Genomic DNA, 20,597 nt, shown 5'->3' on the forward strand with positions numbered 1-20,597 from the left:
GCGGGGTATTGTCATCGCCCTACTGGGCAGGCAATATGGATACCCAACTCTTTGAATGCGATCACTTGACAATGAAGTAATGTAGGAGTTTCAAATTTATACCTTAAGTGTATGTACTGAAAATCTCCGATGAGTCTGAATCTGTTGGGTTTTTTTTTTTGAAAATATCGTGAATGAAATAACAGAAGAAAGGATTTTGAAACTGACATCATAGGTACATCTGCTAGGAGGATGAGGGGTGCCACTGACTGCTCTGAGAATTTTTATATTATTAAAATGGCCATTCTACAACTTTCCAAACTAAATAAGAAATGTGACACAAGTTGTCCTATCAAAGTTTGTGGCACACATTTTATAATTTATGGCAGGGGTTTCAAACTCAGTTTAGTGATCATGTACAGTCCAGCTGATCTGCTACGTAAGTGAGCCAGGCCACATAACAATCTGGATCAAAAAAGCCAACCCTTCCATGTCTGTACAACTTTTTATTGTACAACTGTTTATGCGCACGCACATTTCACACTTAGTGAGCCAGCTATTTATAAGACATTGTGAAAAGCCCGAGGTATATGCCTGATGCACAGCTTTTGTTCACAATAATCTCGGTGTAACGTGTAGTAACAGAGCAACCTTAAATACTGTCAATAAACATGAACTTGGTGTATGTCTCTTTAAAGACGATTTAAATGACATGCTCCTCCCTCGCCACTCGTCATCATCTCTCGCCGCTTGTGCTCCTGCTGTATTAAAAAAAATAAAAATAAGCGCAATCGTAGGTTAGTTTTGCGAACAGCTTCTGTTGAGCTGCTCGGTGTTCAGATGCGCTGGTTTGGCTTCGGTTTCAACGCCTTTGGACAGATATGTGTCCAGGAAAAGTCAGGCAGAGGAGAAAGTAGCAGCGCGCCCCACCAAGTCAAAATAAGTCACCCAGCAGAGCTCAGCAGTCACGTGGATAGAAGTAGATGCTGCTTGAAGACAAGTCAGATCAGAGTGAGCTGGAGTCGAAGAGCATCTTTACATTTAGAGGGTGAGTGTATCAAAGACATCGCCTAAGTCCTGAGGATTAATACATCTATTGCTTTAGCTTAGCTCTTGTTTTGTTGTTTGTTGTTTCTGTCAGGAGACAGCTGCCTGAGCTTGGCAGGTTTTGGGGAATCGGTCTCCAGCGAGGACTGTGGTATTTCTAAAATAGAGAGCCGTGGTTGTAAGGATGTATTCATCAGTGAATCGCACTTGACCCTGGCCTTCCCAGACAGGATTGAGACCTGGGATCTGCAGAAGAGGGAGAAGAGTCCATCATGGAGCATGGATATAAAAACCGACGCAGAGGGCTCTGGTAATGTGTATGCTAATATCTTATCTGGCTAGACAGACATTAATAATGATGTATGAAATTACAGAGTCTCAATATTACTTTTTATTTATTTTTATAGATGTGAATTTGCCATTGGTCCCTGGAGGTTACATTGCCTTAAAGCCTCCCTTCTACTGCACCTTACCAGGACACCTGAAAGCCAGGAGCCTAGCACTGGGTGCAGAGCATGCTGTTCTTCTTACTGCCACTGGAGCAGTGTACAGCTGGGGACTGGGCAGGTGGAGCCACTCACACATATGTCTTTGTTGAACATGTGAGAAGCAGCAGTTTCATGCATAAACAACAAATAAGCATAAGTAATCTTCCTATGCATGCATGTGTTTATGTAACAGCCATGGTCAGCTGGGGCATGGAGGGCTCACCTCTGAGGAGGAGCCCAGAGCAGTGGAGGCACTCTGGGGGATGCCCATGACCCATGTGGCTACAGGAGGCTGGCACTCAGCTTGCATTAGTGGTAAATGTCAAATAAAGATTTGGACAAGTTACAATCAGTTTGAAAAGGATTTGAAGAGGATCTTTTTGTTCTTAGATGGGGGTGACCTTTATGTGTGGGGCTGGAATGAGAGCGGCCAGCTTGGACTTCCTTCTCGAGGTCTGAGGAAATCTCAGCAGAAAACTAGTCAACAAACAGGTCTGTCCTGAAATGTGCACTGCTTTAAAGAGTTCTATTGAAGAGGCAGTTTTTACATCCATTTTGAACCACTGACCTTATCAAACAGGAGAATTATGCTGTGATACCAGCACACCACCAGATGAAAAGCTAAAGGAGGAAGAGGAGCATGAAGATGTGTTCATATCAATCCAGGCGTTCCCCGCTCTGCTGGACGTCTCTTCATCATGTGAAATCCGAGCAGTAAGCTGTGGTTCCCGCCACACAGCTGCAGTAACAAGTAAGGAATCTCTTCTGACAGTTGTTTTACCGGGATGCACATTTTCTAGCAATCATCGTGTCACAATTTCTTATTTTCAGCCACTGGTGACCTCTACACTTGGGGATGGGGTGAGTTTTGGTTTTAGAAATGTGTTACATCTAAGTGAAATACTCAAAGCAGTATCATTCAAATCAAAGTGAACGCCAAGATTTTTGGCATCTTTGCCTTTATTACCTTTACAGGGGAATACGGCCAGCTTGGACACCAAACAGTAACTAGTTCGGATGAGCCGCAGCGTGTGGAGTTTTTCAGGGCTGAGCAGATGCGTGTGCTTGATGTGGTGTGCGGGACATGGAACACATTTGCTGCTGCTGTAAAGGAGGAAGTAGCTTGTGCTGAAAATAGCACAAAATGCACTTGTTAAGCACAGTGAACTTTGGACAACAGTTGTAAATTTCTCCTACAAACACAAAGAATTAACTAAATTTCTTTGTTCATTGTTTTTCTCTATAAAAACTCAACTCAATACTTTTTGGTGAAACTTTTATTTTTTCTTCAAACAGATGTTTAAAAAGGGTTTATATTTGACAAATTACATAAAACAGTTAAGGCAGCAAAATCCACAGGTAAATATAATTTAAGGCAAGTAATTAAAATTGTTCTGATTTAAAATTATACACTAAAATTAAAAAGGTGCATGCATCTCCAAGGTCCACTGGAAGTCTTCAGAGCACAATCTTGAAGGAACTGTGGATAAATCAAATGAGAATCAATTGGACACTTATAAATGCAAATAATTATTGGTGTTTGGAGCAGCTGGATTTCTAGTTACCTGACAAAATCTGGTGACCTTGAAATGACGTGCTGAAACTCTGAGAGGTTCACAGTTCCGTCCTTGTCGATGTCTGACTCTTCAAGAATCTAAACAACACGCAGACATGGAAAAGAAAGACATTGTTAGGCTTACTGACACATCAGTATACCATCCCACACGCAGTTTATAACCACCCCTTACAACTATAAAGACAAACTCAGTAATCTCACGTTGCTGATGAGCTGCTTCATTTCCGTGGAGGAAAGTTTTGCATCGTTTGTCTCACCAGTTAAGCAGTTAACCAGCTTCTCCAGATCAGCACAGTCAAGGGTTCCATCATCATCAAAGTCTGAAAGCAGCAGACTGGTTAGCATTTCGTAGACTGACATATTTGTGTGCAAAAATAACTATATCACTTTTTATCAACGTTTTTTTTTTTTTTTTTTTTACCAAATATGCGGAATGCATAGTGGGATTTGATTTCCAGAGTAGCAGAGTCGCTGAAGGCACTCAGAAGATCCAGGAAGTCCTCAAAAGTGAGGCTTCCATCTTTTTGTTCAGAGGTTGAGAACACCTGGCAGATTCTTTCCTTGAAGGGGTTGGACTGTAACGGGAATGAGTACAAAGGTCAGAACAGATTACCAGCCACTGAAGCACTTCCTTCAGAGCATGAATTACAATATAATCCCATAAACATAGAAATCAAGCATTAACGCAAAAAACAAAACATAAAAACAATGTAATGCATATGCTTTGTTAAAATCTTTTCACCTTGAGCTCAGGCAGAGTAATAATCCTGCCTATTGGTACTCTGGCATCTATTTGTTCTTTTTCATGTTTCTCAAGCAGTTCTGTGAATCTCTTGTGAGCACTGCAAAAAAAGAGAAAAATATATCACACATTACAACAACCAGCAGAAGACAAAATTTTTTGTTAGTATGATGACTTGCAGCTTGTCACTTACAGAAGAATTTCTTGTTTTGTCAGGAAGGTCAGCTCCTAAAAATATATGTAGGGATTAGTCCTTTAAGAAGTTGAAGAGCTTCTTGTTCAAATAAACAGGCATCTTCTTAATTTAACAAGAAAAATAAAAGCATATAAAAAGTGATACATTAAACAATAATAAACAGTTTTCAAACTGAGCTTTGAATGAACAACAAAACAAAGACAAGACAGCCCGGACCCACTCAGTGCGTACCTGATTTTAATTACTGAAGTTGTTCAAACAGGAGATAAAAGGATAACACATATATTTATGAATACATTTTCTCTGAGTTTAGTAACAATAAGCGCTTCTTTCTTCTTCCAAAACAAAGGCAAAGTAAATGTAAGCATCAGTGCAAAGACAACAATCACTTATTAACATAAATTTGTAACTTTTACCCTCAAACGGATGTTTTTAAAGAGTCTGAGCAACAGTATTGGTTGTTATTAGGCTAGTGACCGTAACTTGTTTTTAATAGTATTTCCGCAGACGTTACATATAATCAATACGAATTACATCAACTACAAATGTAAATAATACTGGTTATTTGAGCACCAGGACGCTTATCATTTTATTTCTCCTTTGAAACGTCAGGCTAACAAAGCTATTACGCTCTTCCTTTAACGTTATTACAGGGCGTAAAAAACACTTCCACTCGTCCATTAAGAAAATAGGTAAAGTTTGCCTGTGGAGACTTTGCTTTCGGGACTTACCTGATATTCTGAGAGCGACTCTTTCGAAAGTTGACTCGCCGTAGTTCCCATGTCGAAGTTTTCAACTTCAAATTGTACTTTGCCGTAGTTAACAGTAACCCGCAAAACTACTGAACGGCTAATGTTTTCTGCTTCGCTTACTTCCGGTTTCTGACTAGAAGCGTCCTCCCCTTGTCGGGTGTAACGTAGCGGTTTCTATAGTGACGTATATGCAAAACCTTAAAAAAAGTGGCCTTTTTTTCTTTGGAAAGTTTAAAAAAGGAAAAACTCAGTTTGGTTCCTGTTCACAATTTTGTCATCATTACTTGATTTTCGTTGAGATAAATAAAAGAGGAGACCGACTGGAAGTGGGTAAAGGTCGTTGATATAAATAAGGATACTAAAAACACTTTTATAAGTAAGACGTGAGCAGTGAAATGTACTCAAGTACAAGGAGTAGCTTTTATTTTCGTAGCATAAAAATAAAGCCCTGCGAGTCCTATTATTGTGGGGTCTCTAGTGATAGAATCACTAGTATCACAGTAGATTGTATCACTCTAACCAGACCAACCCAGTTCCACATATTACCAAAGAAGACAAAATAATGTTTCCTTTCTTTATTTGTATAACTACGGTTATTCTTGACTTTCATAATCCATTAAATTACACAGCATCTTTTTCTGAAAAAACAACAACACACCCTCTAATACTATCACTGATCTGCAACCCAATTAATTATACTTGCAACCCCATAATCATAAATACAAAACAAACATTACAAACATATGTTAAAACATATAAAATATTATTGCACAACATTTCTATGGTCCTGAGTATTTACTGGACACATTTATGTCATAATCTAAAAATAATAGTAATCCATTCAATCCTATTGTATTATTTAAAAATAATAATACTAAATTGTTTCCTTAGCTCACAAAGGCTTAATTCTCTTTGTAGTTGTTTAAATTATTACTTTAAAAGTGTATTTAAGCAAAGATATCAAAAAGATTAATTTGCAAAAAACATCACTATTTATTTTCAGTAGATTTAGAAAGTTGCTTAAATTAATATAAACCAAGACTTATCTGAAACTGAATGAGTATTCAGTATTAGGGTGACTACTACTATCTTCTCACAGTCCAAAGACATGCAGCATCAGTGGGGTTAGGTTAATTGATGATCTTTAAAGTAATAGTGTGTAAAATCTCACCACTAGATGTCTGTAGATTGCAGTCAAATGAATTCTGTTTTCTTACCCCTCCCAATCCAAGTGCATAATTGTAACTATGGTGGCTGCTATAATATGACAAACTTGTTTTAGTCAACCAATGGAGATCAGAAACTTAAAACTTAGACTGTACCATAATTTTAGTTTATAGTCGACTGTTGTTGTTTAGCTGGCTTATTGTCATCTGTCTGGACACAACAGGATTGCATGTCAAATCTGCTGACAAGAAGAAATTGTGACAATATGGTAAATGGTAAATGGCCTGTATTTGTATAGCGCTTTTCTAGTCCCTAAGGACCCCAAAGCGCTTTACACAACCTGTCATCCACCCATTCACACACACATTCACACACATATCAGAAATAAATAAGCACATTTATCCATGTTTTCATGTGTTTTCAGTTCAGGAGATGGGGCTTGAGGATGCTTATTCTGTTGTCTCTTTTCTTTGTGTTCTTGCTTCTTTGGTGAAGGGGACCCCCTCTCAGATGATAAAACATAGATACTTCATATCTTGAATCTGAATTTACCTCCATGTTTTCTTCTCCTCCATCTTTGGTGTATAACCTGACCTGGACAAATCTACTTTTTTCACGTTTTTTTAAAATTTGTTTTTTGTATTTTTAATACAGAACGGAATTTTTTTTAATGTGTCAGTTCTTATTTAACCATTCCTAAACTCCTCCAGAAATAGTAAAATAAAAAGCAAACATAGATGTAGAACTATGGTTTTGAGATTAAAAGTGTTCTTGCAGGTTTTCCTACCTCCTATAAAGTAATATTGTCTTGTCTTTTGTCAGCATAAATAACATAGGTAAGAGAATTTTTATAAAGTCAACCCAAAGCATACATATATGTTTGTCCGACATGTTCAGAAAGAAAAAAAAAAAGAAGAAATCTTTGGCATAAATATGATGTACATGTTTAATCAGGTTACTTCCCTAAACAAAAGACAGAAAAGTACAGGGACATGAGACTAACTTGTCAACTCGTTATACTCTGACTCTCATGTCAGGCAAAAGACCAAAACATATCTGCATGTGTTTTATCCCAGCAGGGATAACCTTAAGCAATACAGAATTCCAGAGTCTCTGAATTTTTGTGTGCTGCCTGAAACTGTTTTCCTTTACATAAATAAAGACATTTGAACCATAAAGTTAGAAACTGATACATCATAATTCCTCAGAATGGTTGTTCACCAGCACGAGCTATTAATAATAACTTTTTTTTATTGCCTTCGTTTTACAAAATATGTTTTGATTTGAACTCAATCGACAAAGAACATCTTAAAACAAAATTGAATGTATTCTATTTTTATAAAAAAAACAAAAAAAACCCCGATGAATATCTCCAAATTTCAGGAGATGATTATCTTAACGTGGGGCAAGCTAGGCTCCTGGATTTGTCTCCCAGTCTGTTGTATCTAAAGCAAAAACAGAGGTAAAACAGCATGTAAAAGTGTGCAAGTGAGGTTTTAACATGGATTTTTGTGAAAGAATTCTTGTAAATGGTAAATGGCCTGTATTTATATAGCGCTTTGTAGCTGATGGTGTGTTTAATCTTAAGTGTTACCTGTCATTTTTGTTCCCTCTCTGGTCTCAGCTGGAACCCCAATCCCGTACTCATTTTCTCCTGTGACTCTAAAGAAATAGATTCCTCCCTCCTCCAGGTCGGACACCTTGTAAGACAATCGGCGACACTTGTCAGTAAGTCTTATCCATCCCGTTCTGCTGATGTCTCGTATGTCTACAAGGTAGTTCTTCACGGGAGACCCTCCCTCATTCTCAGGAATGTCCCAGGTAACAGTGGCAGAGTTCTTAGTCACATCTTTAACTATTATATGAGCCGGGGGACCAGGTGAATCTAAAACCCTCACATTTAGGGTCAAAGAGGCAGATCCAGCAGCATTTTGCAGTTTGACAGTATATTTGCCAGAGTCATCACGTGTTGCTCGTTCCACTGTGATAGAGGTGGCAGAGCTCGTGGTGTTGATCATTCCTCTGACTCGCAGATCAACATCTGCTTTCTCCCATGACACACTGGGAACAGGTTTGCCTGTGAAAGGCACCGTCAATGTGAAGGAGCTGCCACATTTAACAGGCAGAGTCTTTCTCATCTCAGGGTTAATGTGAATCTCAGGCTTCTCCTCTCGCTCTGTAGCTACTTCGGGGTCTGTTTCTGGGCTAGGCTCACTAATACCAACTTTATTTATGGATCTGACAGTAAAAACATATGCTGTCCCCGATGTGAGTCCCTTTACTGTAAACTCTGTCCTATCTGTGTTCTGAACAGCAACAGTCCAGTCTTCTTCTGTTGATTTTCTGAATTCAACTTTGTACCCTGTAACTGCCGCTCCACCGTCAAACACCGGTTTGTTCCATGACAGAGTGATTGAAGATCTGGATGAATCAATTATAGTGGGCTTTACTGGAGGGGAAGGAAGAAACTTTGGATCCTCTGCCAAGGTGAGTGGGCATGGCAAACTTGGTTCACTTAGCCCAGCAGCATTCTCAGCAAAGACTCTGAATTCATACTCAGATCCCGGATGCAGACCAGAGGCTTTGACTCGTAGGTCATAGACTGGCTTCTTATTGACCCGGACCCAACGGATGCCCTGCTTCTCCCTTTTCTCTACAATGTAACCGCTGATGCGGCTGCCACCATCAGAGGCGGGCGTCTTCCAGCAAATAGTCATCGCTTCATTGGTTGCACTTGTGACCTCAACATCTGTTGGAGCAGATGGGATGGTAAAAGGATCCATGGCCTTGACTGGGTCACTTTCCAAAGTCTCACCCTCACCATATTTATTGACTGCCCTCACCCTAAACAGGTATTCGTTTCCTTTGAGAAGTTTGGTTATCTTGCAAGTAGTTGACATCATGTCACCATACACAAGGGTCCAGGCAACACGGCTGGTTTCACATTTCTCAACAATGTAGTACATGATCTCCGCCCCACCAGTCTCATGAGGAGTTCCCCATGAGAGGGTGCACTTTTCTGCTGAAAGTCCAGAAACTTCAAGGGGTCCAGCAGGTGGACCAGGTCTGTCTAGTACTTTGCAGGTGATAGCCTTAGATGTGGTGCCCCCTGTATTCTGGAGAGTAAGAGTATACTGCCCAGAGTCTTTCCTAACACTTTCTCTGATAAGCAGAGAGGTATGCGTTTTTGTTGCGGTTATTTCAACTCGTCCTGTGGTGCCAATATTTCTACCATTCTTCAGCCAAAACACTGTAGGGTTGGGGCGGCCTGAGATGACAGCTTCTATTCTTAGGAGGTCTCCTGCTTTGACAACCACTACCTGTCGAAATTTGTCTTCCAAGATAATTTTGGGTGGCTCTACATTGTGCTGTGCTGTGACAGGTCCGGTTGTTTCAGAGGGTGGACTGAAGAGCTCCGCTGCATTCTTTGCAATAACACGAAAGTTGTACTGTTCACCCTCTGTAAGGCCAGTCACTTCAAAGAAGGTGTCCAATAAGTTTGTGAAGTTACACTTAAGCCAGCAACTATCGGGCAGTTCTTTGCGCTCAACAATGTAACTAGTTATTTTAGCGCCACCGTCATATTCTGGCTTGTCCCATGAGAGAGTTACTGAAGTGTTAGTTATATTGGTGACAGTGAGGTTGCCTGGGGGGTCACACTGGTCTCTAGCTGCTACAGGATCAGATGGCTTGCTACAGGGTCCAACACCTGCCATATTCTCTGCACACACCCGGAACTCATATATAAGACCCTCCTCAACACTTGTCACCTTATACTGGTTTTCCGTCACTGGGCTTTTGTTCAATTTTTTCCACAGAATACTGCTTTGATCTTTGCATTCAATATGGTACCCAATAATAGGGCTGCCGCCATCACTCTCCGGTTTGCTCCAAGCAATGACCATAACAGACTTTGAGGCCTGCACAACATGAAGATTGGGTGGTGAGCCAGGTGGCTTGAAGGGATACTGAGCAACAACAGGCTCTGACTCAGTGAATTGGCTCTTTCCATAGCGATTCTCTGTAGCAACACGAAACTGGTATTCAGTGCCTTGTGTCAGACGGGAAATTTTGATTGATGTTCTTGCAACTGTAGCTGATACACTCTGCCATAATGTACTGCCTGTATCTCTTTTCTCAACAACATAATTAGTGATTTGACATCCACCAGTGTAATGTGGAGGCTGCCATGACAGAGACACAAAGTCAGCACTGACACCATCAACACTGAGGTCTGCTGGAGGACCAGGCCTTTCAAAAACATTAACAAATATTTGAGCAGAGGTGGTTCCAATGGAGTTGTTCAGGGTCACCTCATAAACACCAACATCTATCCTGGTTGCATCTTTGATAATGATCTGAGATGACGTGTCAGATGTGCTCACATTTACTCTGCTTGTCTCTTTCAGTGCATTGCCGTCTTTTTTCCAGGTTGCTGTTGGTGGTGGTACCCCTTTAAATGGAACATCGATCTTTAAATCATTTCCTGCCTTCACACTGAATGTGTTGGACAGCAGACTGATCATAGGCTCAGTACTGGTATCCTTTACTATCACAGGTGCCAGCAGGCATTTTGGCTCACTCTTTCCCTTCTCATTCACTGCGCACACTCTAAAGAAGTACTCTTTTCCTTTTGTCAGGCCATCAATAATTGCATCAAGCGCTTTACTCTCTGAACATTTTGTCCATGTGTCATCTCCCTTAGCTTGCATTTCTACAATATAACATGTGATTTTGCTTCCTCCATCATGGGCTGGCTTTTCCCAAGAGAGTCTTGCACTACTGCATGTGACATCGTTGAGTGTGATCTTGCCAGGAGGCAGGGGCACCTCAGAGACTTTAATAGCTTCCGTGGTTTCTGCTGGCAGCCCAGTGCCAAACTCATTCACAGCCAGGACACGAAAATAATAGAAGCATCCTTCCTGTAAATTGTCGATCTTATATGAATTCCTCATGCAGTTGCTAAAGACGCTTGTGAATGCTTTTCTAGTCTCCTCTCGCTTCTCTACAATGTAGTGCGAAATCTTTGCTCCTCCATCAATCAAAGGTGGCTCCCAAGAGATGGACACAGAATCCTTCTTTACATCCTTAACCTCCAAGTTTGTTGGTGCACTGGGAGAGTCCAAAACTTTCACATTGATGAATGCTGACTTGGAGCCACAGCAGTTCGAAGCCGTCAACACATACTTCCCAGTATCATTTCTGTTGACATTTTCAATGAGTAGCACAGTATAGGAGCTTGTTACCTCGATCTGAGCACGCTCACTGAGGGTGTCACCTTCCTTTGACCATTTAACCTCAGGCTCTGGCCTTCCTCTGATGGTAACAAAGAGATGTAAAGTGGAACAGACTCGAACGCTGACAATCTTCCTCAAGGCAGCGTCCAGCTCAATCTCTGGTGCCTCTACTTTTTCGGCTGCAACCACAGACCCAGGTAGATCCACATGGTCTCCGACACCAGCAGCATTTATGGCGCAAATACGAAAATTGTACTCTGCATTTTCTCTCAGTCTTTTCACAGTGTAATTTGTGTCCTCTACACCTGCGCTTGGTGTGCATGTAATCCACTCATCATCTGTTGCTTCTTTCATCTCTACTACATATCCACTGATGGTGGCTCCTCCATCATAGATTGGTTTTGACCAAGTCAGAGACACAGTACTGCTAGAATAGTCTGTCATTTTGGGGTTGGTTGGTGGACCAGGCGGGTAAGTAGCTTCACATACTTTTATATATTCACTTGGATCACTGGGAGCACCCACACCAGCTGCGTTTTCTGCAAGTATTCTAAACTGGTAGTAATGCCCCTCTGTGAGCCCAGTACATCGGAAACGCAAATCATTTAGTCTTCTCTTGTTGCATTTAGTCCACCTGACACCCTCTTTGTCAAGTTTCTCCACAATGAAGCCATCAATCTCTGAACCTCCATCAGTCTCAGGCCTTTCCCATGTTAATGTTACAGAGTCACCGGTCACAGCTGTAGCTATAGGTGTAGAAGGTGCACTTGGTGGTGTGAAAGGATTTTGTGCAATTAAGGGGTCTGATTCCAAAAATTCACCAACACCATATTTGTTCACGGCAGCAATTCTGAATACATATTCTTTGCCAGGTACCAGTTTTGTTACTTTGTAACTGAGAGCTTCAACATGAGCTTCAACTCCTGTCCATGTAACACGACTGGTCTCCCTTTTTTCAATGATGTAATGAGAAACAGTTGCACCTCCATCATTTAAGGGGGGATTCCAGTGAAGACTGCATTTCTCTGCACTGATAACTTTTACCTTCAGTTGTCCATCAGGAGGACCAGGTCTATCCAGGACCTTCAAATTTACTGGGACAGAAGTAGTTCCACCAGTGTTAGTGAGGCTTAAGAGAAAGTGTCCCCCATCTGCTCGTGTACAGTCCCTGATAGTCAGGGTTGTATGTGTGAGAGTGGTTTTGATCTCCATTCTTGGTGTGACTTTGTCGATTTCTCTTCCTTCTTTCAACCATGTTACTGCTGGAAGAGGCTTTCCAAAGTAATCAGCTTCAATGACGAATGTCTCTCCAGCCTGAACAACTGTAGTACTCTTGAACTTAGGATCAACTGATGCTGTGGGTCCTTCAATAACATCCTGTGCAATGATGGTTACACATTCTGAAGGTGGACTCCAAACACCAGCCCCATTCTTAGCAGTTACTCTAAATTCATAACTTTGTCCTCCTGTCAGACATGTGACTGTGAACTGATCCTCAATAACATTTGTAAAGTTTGCCTTCATCCACCTGCCATCTGGGAGATCCTTTTTTTCTACTACATAGCCTGTAATACTGCTTCCACCATCATATTTGGGCTTTGCCCACTGGAGTGTAATGTTCTCTCTCGTAATGACAACGGCTTCAGGTTTACCAGGTGGATCACAGGGGTCTCTTGCCACATAGCATTCTGATATCCTGCTAGATGGGCTGAGCCCTGCAATATTTTCAGCAAAGGCTCTGAATTCATATTCAATACCTTCTTCAAGCCCACTTGTTTTGAAGCGAGCATCCGGTATAACAAATTTGTTAAGTTTGGTCCATAAAATGCTGTTCTTTTCTTTGCGTTCAAGGTGATAGCCAATGACAGGACTGCCTCCATCTCTGACTGGAGGCTCCCATTCAACCACCATGCTGTACTTTGTAACAGTGGAAACAAAGGGGGTGCCTGGGGCAGCAGGAACACTGAATGGATATTGTGCAACTACAATGGGTGATGTGATTGCAGTACTTTTTCCATATCTATTTTCTGCAAACACTCTGAATTGGTATTCACTTCCTGTCTTCAACTTGGTAACTTTGATTGTGGTTCTTACTGTAGTTGCAGAAACAGTCTGCCACTCCATACTTGTAGATTCCCGTTTCTCCACTACATAGTTGTCTAGTTGACAGCCTCCTGTGTATTCAGGTGGCTCCCAAGAGATGGTAACATAGTCTGAACTGACTTCATCAATCGTGACAGGTCCCGTGGGAGGGTCTGGCTTTTCAAGAACAACCACGGTGATTTCCCCTGTATATTTTCCAGCACTGTTGGCTGCAGTGACACAGTACTGACCAGAGTGCTCCCTGATAGCATGTCTGATATGAAGGACTGTTAATGACGGTGTGGTTGAAATCTCTAGCCTTGATGTTTCTTTTACTCCCTGGCCATCTTTTTTCCATTCAACTTTTGGTGCTGGGTTCCCCAAGACTGGGACCTCTACTTTTAACTCTTCACCATTCTTGACAGTGAATGTTGTAAAAGTAATCTGGAGTTTTGGCTTAATAGCATTTTCCTTATCTGTGATGGGGGTGGGTTGGACATTTGGGCTGATTTCTCCATTTTCTGCAGCAGAAGAAGGCTGGCCTGTAGTGCAGAATAACAAGCTATAATTACAATTTATATATATATATATATATATATATATATATATATATATATATATATATATATATATATGACTGGAAATGACATAGGTATCTCCTAAAAGATAATAAGACGATGTACAAGAGGCATCATTGGCATATTTCTCAGCTTTTATGTACAATTTGTATTGTACATTGAAGAAATGACAAAAATATATGTCTGAGGATTTTCTAAAACTAATCTACTGCTTTTACACTGTTAAAAACTAACACTGTGCTAGTTATTTAAGCTTATCTAAGGCATTTTAATCAACATATGAAACAAACTGATTTTGGGAGAAGCATCCTTCTTTTATTTACTTCAATACAAAGACATGTTAATGGAATTTATTATTAATAATTTGTTGAACATTTTCTAACTTAACTTTATAACAAAGTACGAATACATGCAATCTATGCACCGCAGAGACAGGATGAATGTGCAACATACCTTCAACAATAACAGTGGAGGGTGACTGGGAAACCTCAGTATCCCGTGTCATGTTTATATTTAGAACGTGAGCTTCATCTTCTGCTTTCTTTCCTATCTACAAGAGAGAGGGGTAACTTTTAATGTTAGTGAAAATGAGATTAAATATATACATTTAAATAGGAAAATACATTTTACCTTCTTCCAAGATTATAATATTGATTTGGTTATTTGGTGGCTTAAAGTCTGTATTAAATTTGTTAAAGAAAGCCCTCTGAGTGAGTTTTAAACAAGAATAGAAAGTAGGCCATCTTGCTGAGTGAGATGTGTGTAACCGAAACACTTGAAGGTGTTAAAAATAACTACAGACATGGCCAACCAGACTGCCAACTGCTCTGACGAACACATTAAAGCTGTATTATTATTTAAGTCTTAAGGCTCCCATTTAACATGCAAACAACAACATGCACAGAAAAAAACAACTCAACTAAAAGGACATTTGAAGATCCCTAAATGCTTTCTGTACTATATTACAAAGACGTTTAAGATGACTTTCTTACCTCATTCTTGTTTTCTTCCATTGTTTCTCTTAGTTAAACTGAAAATTTAGATCCCTTGTTAATCAGTTTGTTGGTAAAGATGCCCAAAGTGCTGTGAGCCCCAAACGTTTAGGACACAGATACACAACTCTGCCAATCACTGCCTGCTTTATCTGCAAAAGCATTCAGTGACTAAAATAAGCATGGCGGTGGATTGGCCAGCTGCTCATTCTTTCAAAATTAGTTTAGCCTGCATGGCTCAGCTAGAGATAAATGGAAAACGTCTCATCACTTAAATATTGTCCACGTACCATTCCTGTTATAAGAGGGTTTTCCCTGTAACTTCATATTTAGGTATTAATACACACCTACAGGCAGGCAAAGAAAAGCTTAATAATCTTATTTTACTGACCTTTTCAATGTTCGTGACTGATAAATATTGTGGGTGTTTGACACTTTTTTTGGCTTCAGCTAAGATTTTTGTTGGATTAGAAATGAGTACAGTTCAGTTTGAACAGTTTGGAGACAAATTTAGAGAAGCAAGGCTGACATAGTTTGGAAATGTGTAGAGGAGGGTTGTACTGGACAAAGGATATTGAATATGGAGCTTCCAGGCAGGAGGAGAAAAGAAAGACCAGAGGGGAGGTACATATATGTAGTCAAACAGCACATAGGGCTGGTATGACAGAATATGATTCTAGAGATAGAATGAGATGGAAGCAGGTGATCTGCTATACCGACCACAAAGGGAGCAGCCAAAAAAGAAGTATTAAAAAGGAAGAGGAAGCTTTAAACTTGGGTGTGCCAGGGAAAGTTTTAGATCCATTCTATTAAAGGTGTAGTGTGTAGAATATCACCACTAGATGTCAATAGATTGCAGATTGCAATCAACTGAGTTGTGTCTTCTTAACCATCCCAATTTAAGTGCATAATCCTAGCTATGGTGGCTGCTGTAGTGAGTGTAGGCTGTCAGTCCACTGTTTACCTTAGCTGTAAATATATGTCCATATCTATTTACTCTGGAGGAGGCTGTAAAACTGAAAGCTGATGTGAGCTGATGAGTCAGTGAAGCTCACTTCTGCCTGATGACAGCATTGCTGAGGTGAGTTGCTTAGGATATCCTGAACTTCCTGTCGGTAAGTGCTGCAGTTTTTTGCTGTTGATAGCTGCCGTCAACTGGCGTTATTGAAACTTTCTTTGAAGTGGATCTAACATTGTTGGACTCAAACACACAGCAAATAAACTCTAGTATGATGTGAAAATGTAATCAAACTGTTTAATAGAGGGAAAGAATTATTTTTTGGACACCTGAACCTAAAATTATCTGGCATAATGTTGGGTCATCATAACCAGCTGGTTGTTTAGCTGGCTCGTTGTTAGCTGTCCAGAGATGGGACAGTCGTACGTATGATCTGGTGACAATAAGAAATTGGGACAATATTAGGACTAAACAAGCATGTTTTCATGTATTAGAGGGATGACTTCAGTTTCGGAGATGAAGCTGGAGATGAGAAGGAACTGGTTGAGGTGGAAATGTGGAAGGAGGCATAGGAGTGGTGGAGGAGGAGGCAGATGAATGGGTTAACCTTATATGTGGCTGGTCTCTAACCACATACATAAAATTGGATTAGGCAGAATTGTGATGTCCATCTTGACCAAGAGGGCGGGCCATATACAAATAGCATAAACAAAAAAATAACATCAAATGTGTTTTTAAAAAAAAGTCAAATTGAGTCAACCCCTTAAAGGAGTGCCAAAGGCTTTAGCAAGTAAATATGTTTTATAAACAGTTGTAAACTCGGGGCAGATCATTCCACAGTGATCTGCCAGTCCAAAGACATGCAGTTAATGGGGTAAGGTTAGTTGATAATTCTAGATTGCCCTCTGATCTGAATGTGAGTGTGGATGGTTGTCTGTCTCTATGTGTTAGTACCGTGGCTCTCGCCCTATGGTAGCTGGGATACAATTGGTAACAGAGAATGGAGAATATAAAAAAATGCACCGTTGATAGCTGAAGAAATCTATTTTTGTTGTTCTTTATAAAAACAAAAAATTGAATAGCCTATATTCACTGTTCCTTTAAATGAACAAGAGACACCTTGAGAAAAGGGCTTGTTTTACGTTAAACTTGCATGCATTTTTTAGTATGTTTTCCATTTGGGCATAAAATCCACAGATTTCTTTTCAGTAATGCAAAAATCACTTTGTCAGTAGTCTAAAAATACATTACAGTGGTACTAGCATAAAAATACAAATGTTAATACTATTATTTTAATGCTATATTAATATACTAAACTAACTAAACTAATTTGAAATGAGCGCTTTAGGTCTATGATTAGCTTCACAGAATCTTTTATTCTGAAACAAGGAGCCGGAAATGCACTAATACACACCAGCGAAGAAGAGCACGAAGCTAGCTTGCCAAGCTAACCGGTTGTAGACATCTGATTGAAGATGTAAACATGTATAAACCTTTCGATTGAATGGGAAAAATATTTAACCGTGTTGTTAACAGGCGTTTTAGCTGCTGTCGGTTTGTGATTTGACACGGTGTCAAATGTGAAGAGGTAAGGTCACTGTAAAATTCAATTCAATCATGCATGAATCATTAAAAGCCGTCCATTGAATGAAGTAAAATTGCTCTGTGAGGTGAATAGCAGGCTATACTGCCTCAGACACTAGTTTGATACCAGTGCACTGTCTGATAATAAAGCTGGAACTTTGTTCAAACTTTCCGCATGAAAATTACTTAATTAAGCCTCTGAGAACTGAACTTTTTGAAAGTTATACAATCACTTGTTTTAGCGTCCAGATGTTAATGTTTTTTCTAGTTTTCTTGTGTAACTATAGGTATTTCTATAGGTTTTTTGTTGGCATTGCCGGTGAAACAAACGTTATTTGCCAAATTATTGATATGACGTAAACTAAACATGCATACACGTGTCTGCCTGACCTAAATGACCGACCTCAGTGACTGTTATCAAATGTAATTCCTCTTGTTTCACTCATCAACAGATTCCAACATGTCCATCCAGTTTGTGTATAGCCATCAGCACTTCGTCACTGATGTGTATCGGATCAGTGGAAACAATTCCGCTAAAAACTCTGCATCAACAAAGTTTGACACCGCCATCCAAGGCGGCTGGGCAGACAGGATGGCACGGGGCATATTTCGCTACCATCTGGGGGATTTAAAAACGCGGGTCCTGCTGGGTTCTCATGGCTACGTGGCTCAGCTGAATATCCAAAGAGGAATAGAGAGAAGAAAGCCACAGGAGATCATGAGCATTAAGCAGGAGTTTAATGCCAAGCAGTTTAACTTTAACAAAATTAAACACGATGAAATCATATTTGAGATGATAAAGGACAAAAAAGGAGGTACACCTTTGACTAACAATGCAGAGTGTCCTCAACCCCAGAAGATGGTTGTGTTGGTCAATGTTAGCCCTCTAGAGTTTGGACATTGTCTCTTTGTCCCAGATCCTGCTCACTGTCGCCCACAGATCCTGACAAAGTTTGCAATCCATGTCGGCATTGAAGCTGTGCTTCTGAGCTCTGATCCCGGTTTCCGTGTGGGGTTCAACAGTCTGGGAGCATTTGCATCTGTCAATCATTTACACCTCCATGGATATTACCTAGACCATCCCCTCAAGATAGAGTCTAAGCCAGTTAAACCTTTATGTCCTGAAAAGGGATTTTATCGAATTTTGGATTTCCCGGCAGGCTTTTTGTTTTATGCAGAATCAGAGGAGGTGGAGAAAGTGGCCCAAACTATCTGTGAAGTCACAGATTTTCTTGTGAATGATAATATTGCTCATAACCTCTTTTTGACTAGAGGAAGCCCGCCGTGTGTTCAAACGCAAGGTGAAAAGGATTTCTGTTCAAGAAAAGGTGTTCGCGTTGCTGTGTGGCCCAGAATATCCTGCTTCGGTGCCAAAGAGGAGTCTGCCTTTAATGTTGCTCTATGTGAACTGGCTGGACATTTACCCTTTAAGAGCAAAAAGGACTTTGAGCGCATGACAGAGAAAGATGTCGTTGATGTAATCCAGAGCTATCTTTTGCCTGAAGATGAGTTTCATCAGCTGGAACAGCAGCTTACTGAACATTTATTGTGTTCATAATGTGCGGTCATTTTCATCAACTTACAGCTGGGCTGGAAGGGTCTTAGACTTTTGATGGCATAAATGGATGAATCTGGCCTCTGGATTTTGAATTAAATTGTAAAAACTGCAATACTGTACTGAATGTGTGTCAGAATCTTCCCTGTACAATGAAAGAGATTACACATGTTGAGATTTATGATATTTACAAGATAAAATGTGCTTTAATTGGTTAATGAATGTGTTTTAGCAAAACTGATATCAAATAAAATGTGACTAAAGAATGGAGTTTTGTGTCTGTCTGTTTAATGAATTGCTGTTCTTAGCCAAGTTTAATCGGGTCAGGAGAAGCTCGGGTGTGGTGGCACAGAGCGATTGTGAATGCTATTTGTTACATGTGAGCATTTTATGTTTGGTGTAAAAGGAGCATGGTGATAGGTTACATTTTTCCAAGCAAAGTAGATAATAACAATAAGTGTCATTGGGTACAAAAGGTTTTGCATTGGTTCAATAGAAAGGAGCACATTACTGAGAATTAAGGGCTGTAAGTTCTGTGGAAATCAGGCATAGGGGCATTTTGAGATTTGGACATAATATTCTTGACATACTATATTCTTGTCTATTTGTAGTGAAAAGATGATCGTGCCTTATGTAAAAGCCAGCAGCTTGAAGGATGCATTTTGTCCTTGTGTTTTGGATACTGGGTATTTTCCACAGCTGTTATCCCAACACGTTCTCAATGTGACAAATCGTCAGCATGTTACGCTTTCAGTCACCCAACGCGTTCCTATGTTATTTAATGTTATTGGTAACATTACCTAAATAACTGTCACCTGACAGTTATCCTGGCTCCACCATAAATAAAACTGCACAACAAGCCCAAAGTTAGTTCACAGCTATTGTCAAATAACAACACTACATCGGGCATTATGAGTTTCAAAAACTCACTTCAGAAAGCCTGACAGTGGTTCTCAGATAAACATCAATGCTAGACATAATCTCTGAAGAGCAAATCATTTGCTAGAACGACATCACCAAGGTAGCAGCAGTAGCGAGAGGAGCTGTCTGCTCACCTGTTGTAATGAGGCTCCTCACTGGGGATCACTCAGTAGCACATTAATCTGTATGCTTGGCTGCCAACTTGCTCTTTTTCTCCTATAATGGTTCAAAATGGTTTGACAGTTTTAATATTTATTATATTTATTTAGCAGACAGGGCAAAGTATTTAAACAGATTAACGGGAGTTACTATAGTCCTTCTTTTGCTGGTCTATACCTGGATAAATGGGAACTTCGTGTTTAATCAGGAAAACATGTTTTTCACACAGATTATTTGCTGGGGGATTAATTAAAGATATTTGTTTGATTTGGTCTCGATCAGAGACAGAACTACAAGCTTTAAATAACATGCATTCCAATATTAAGCTATTGTTAGGTTATAGCAACACTATAGGAATTCCATATGTGGAAGACAATTAAAAAGGATATAGTGCTCATAACCTTGCTGAAAAAAATAAAGGCATTTTAATTTTATTTTGAAAAGACCTGAAGTTTTGGATATTTAATCCAAATTATTTGTTCCAATTTATTGATTCTTTATTTTACTCCGCTTTCATTGTTTCTGAGCACTAAGTGCAATAAAATGTTTTAATGTGAAAGTGAAAGTGAAATTGTTCTCTATAA

At 39.9% G+C, this 20,597-nt stretch overlaps 4 protein-coding genes across 6 annotated transcripts; 2 read left to right on the forward strand and 2 right to left on the reverse strand.

Moving 5' to 3' along the window:
• Positions 1-714: 714 nt before the first annotated feature.
• rccd1 (RCC1 domain containing 1) lies at positions 715-2,775 on the forward strand. Of its 2 annotated transcripts, XM_086298244.1 has the most exons (8): positions 715-1,027; positions 1,121-1,336; positions 1,434-1,593; positions 1,708-1,829; positions 1,905-2,006; positions 2,095-2,265; positions 2,346-2,375; positions 2,490-2,775. In XM_086298244.1, the coding sequence occupies exons 1-8, from the start codon at positions 820-822 to the stop codon at positions 2,669-2,671; spliced, it is 1,191 nt and encodes a 396-aa protein (XP_086154370.1). In that variant the 5' UTR covers positions 715-819; the 3' UTR covers positions 2,672-2,775. The 2 variants fall into 2 exon arrangements, with proteins under 2 accessions (XP_086154370.1, XP_086154371.1); XM_086298245.1 differs by lacking the exon at positions 2,346-2,375.
• On the reverse strand, positions 2,774-4,927 carry cib1 (calcium and integrin binding 1 (calmyrin)). Its single transcript, XM_086298249.1, has 7 exons — positions 4,760-4,927; positions 4,026-4,060; positions 3,833-3,932; positions 3,512-3,665; positions 3,292-3,410; positions 3,080-3,168; positions 2,774-2,994 (listed from the first exon to the last, which is right to left on the reverse strand). The coding sequence occupies exons 1-7, from the start codon at positions 4,808-4,810 to the stop codon at positions 2,973-2,975; spliced, it is 570 nt and encodes a 189-aa protein (XP_086154375.1). The 5' UTR covers positions 4,811-4,927; the 3' UTR covers positions 2,774-2,972.
• gdpgp1 (GDP-D-glucose phosphorylase 1) lies at positions 3,128-19,210 on the forward strand. Of its 2 annotated transcripts, XM_086298248.1 has the most exons (3): positions 3,128-8,434; positions 8,508-8,799; positions 17,831-19,210. In XM_086298248.1, the coding sequence occupies exon 3, from the start codon at positions 17,839-17,841 to the stop codon at positions 18,934-18,936; it is 1,098 nt and encodes a 365-aa protein (XP_086154374.1). In that variant the 5' UTR covers positions 3,128-8,434; positions 8,508-8,799; positions 17,831-17,838; the 3' UTR covers positions 18,937-19,210. The 2 variants fall into 2 exon arrangements, with proteins under 2 accessions (XP_086154374.1, XP_086154372.1); XM_086298246.1 differs by lacking the exons at positions 3,128-8,434; positions 8,508-8,799 and adding an exon at positions 13,942-17,382 and having other exon boundaries at positions 17,831-19,208.
• LOC147324439 (titin-like) lies at positions 4,946-15,009 on the reverse strand. Its single transcript, XM_086298242.1, has 4 exons — positions 14,837-15,009; positions 14,298-14,394; positions 7,542-13,808; positions 4,946-7,392 (listed from the first exon to the last, which is right to left on the reverse strand). The coding sequence occupies exons 1-4, from the start codon at positions 14,855-14,857 to the stop codon at positions 7,358-7,360; spliced, it is 6,420 nt and encodes a 2,139-aa protein (XP_086154368.1). The 5' UTR covers positions 14,858-15,009; the 3' UTR covers positions 4,946-7,357.
• Positions 19,211-20,597: the final 1,387 nt, after the last annotated feature.

This window comes from Aulonocara sp. 'chitande type north' Nkhata Bay, linkage group LG7, assembly GCF_057382095.1.
Source record: "Aulonocara sp. 'chitande type north' Nkhata Bay isolate Kocher_YH1m ecotype deep benthic linkage group LG7, A_spYH_male_GT1.1, whole genome shotgun sequence".
Classification (NCBI taxonomy): Eukaryota; Metazoa; Chordata; class Actinopteri; order Cichliformes; family Cichlidae; genus Aulonocara; species Aulonocara sp. 'chitande type north' Nkhata Bay.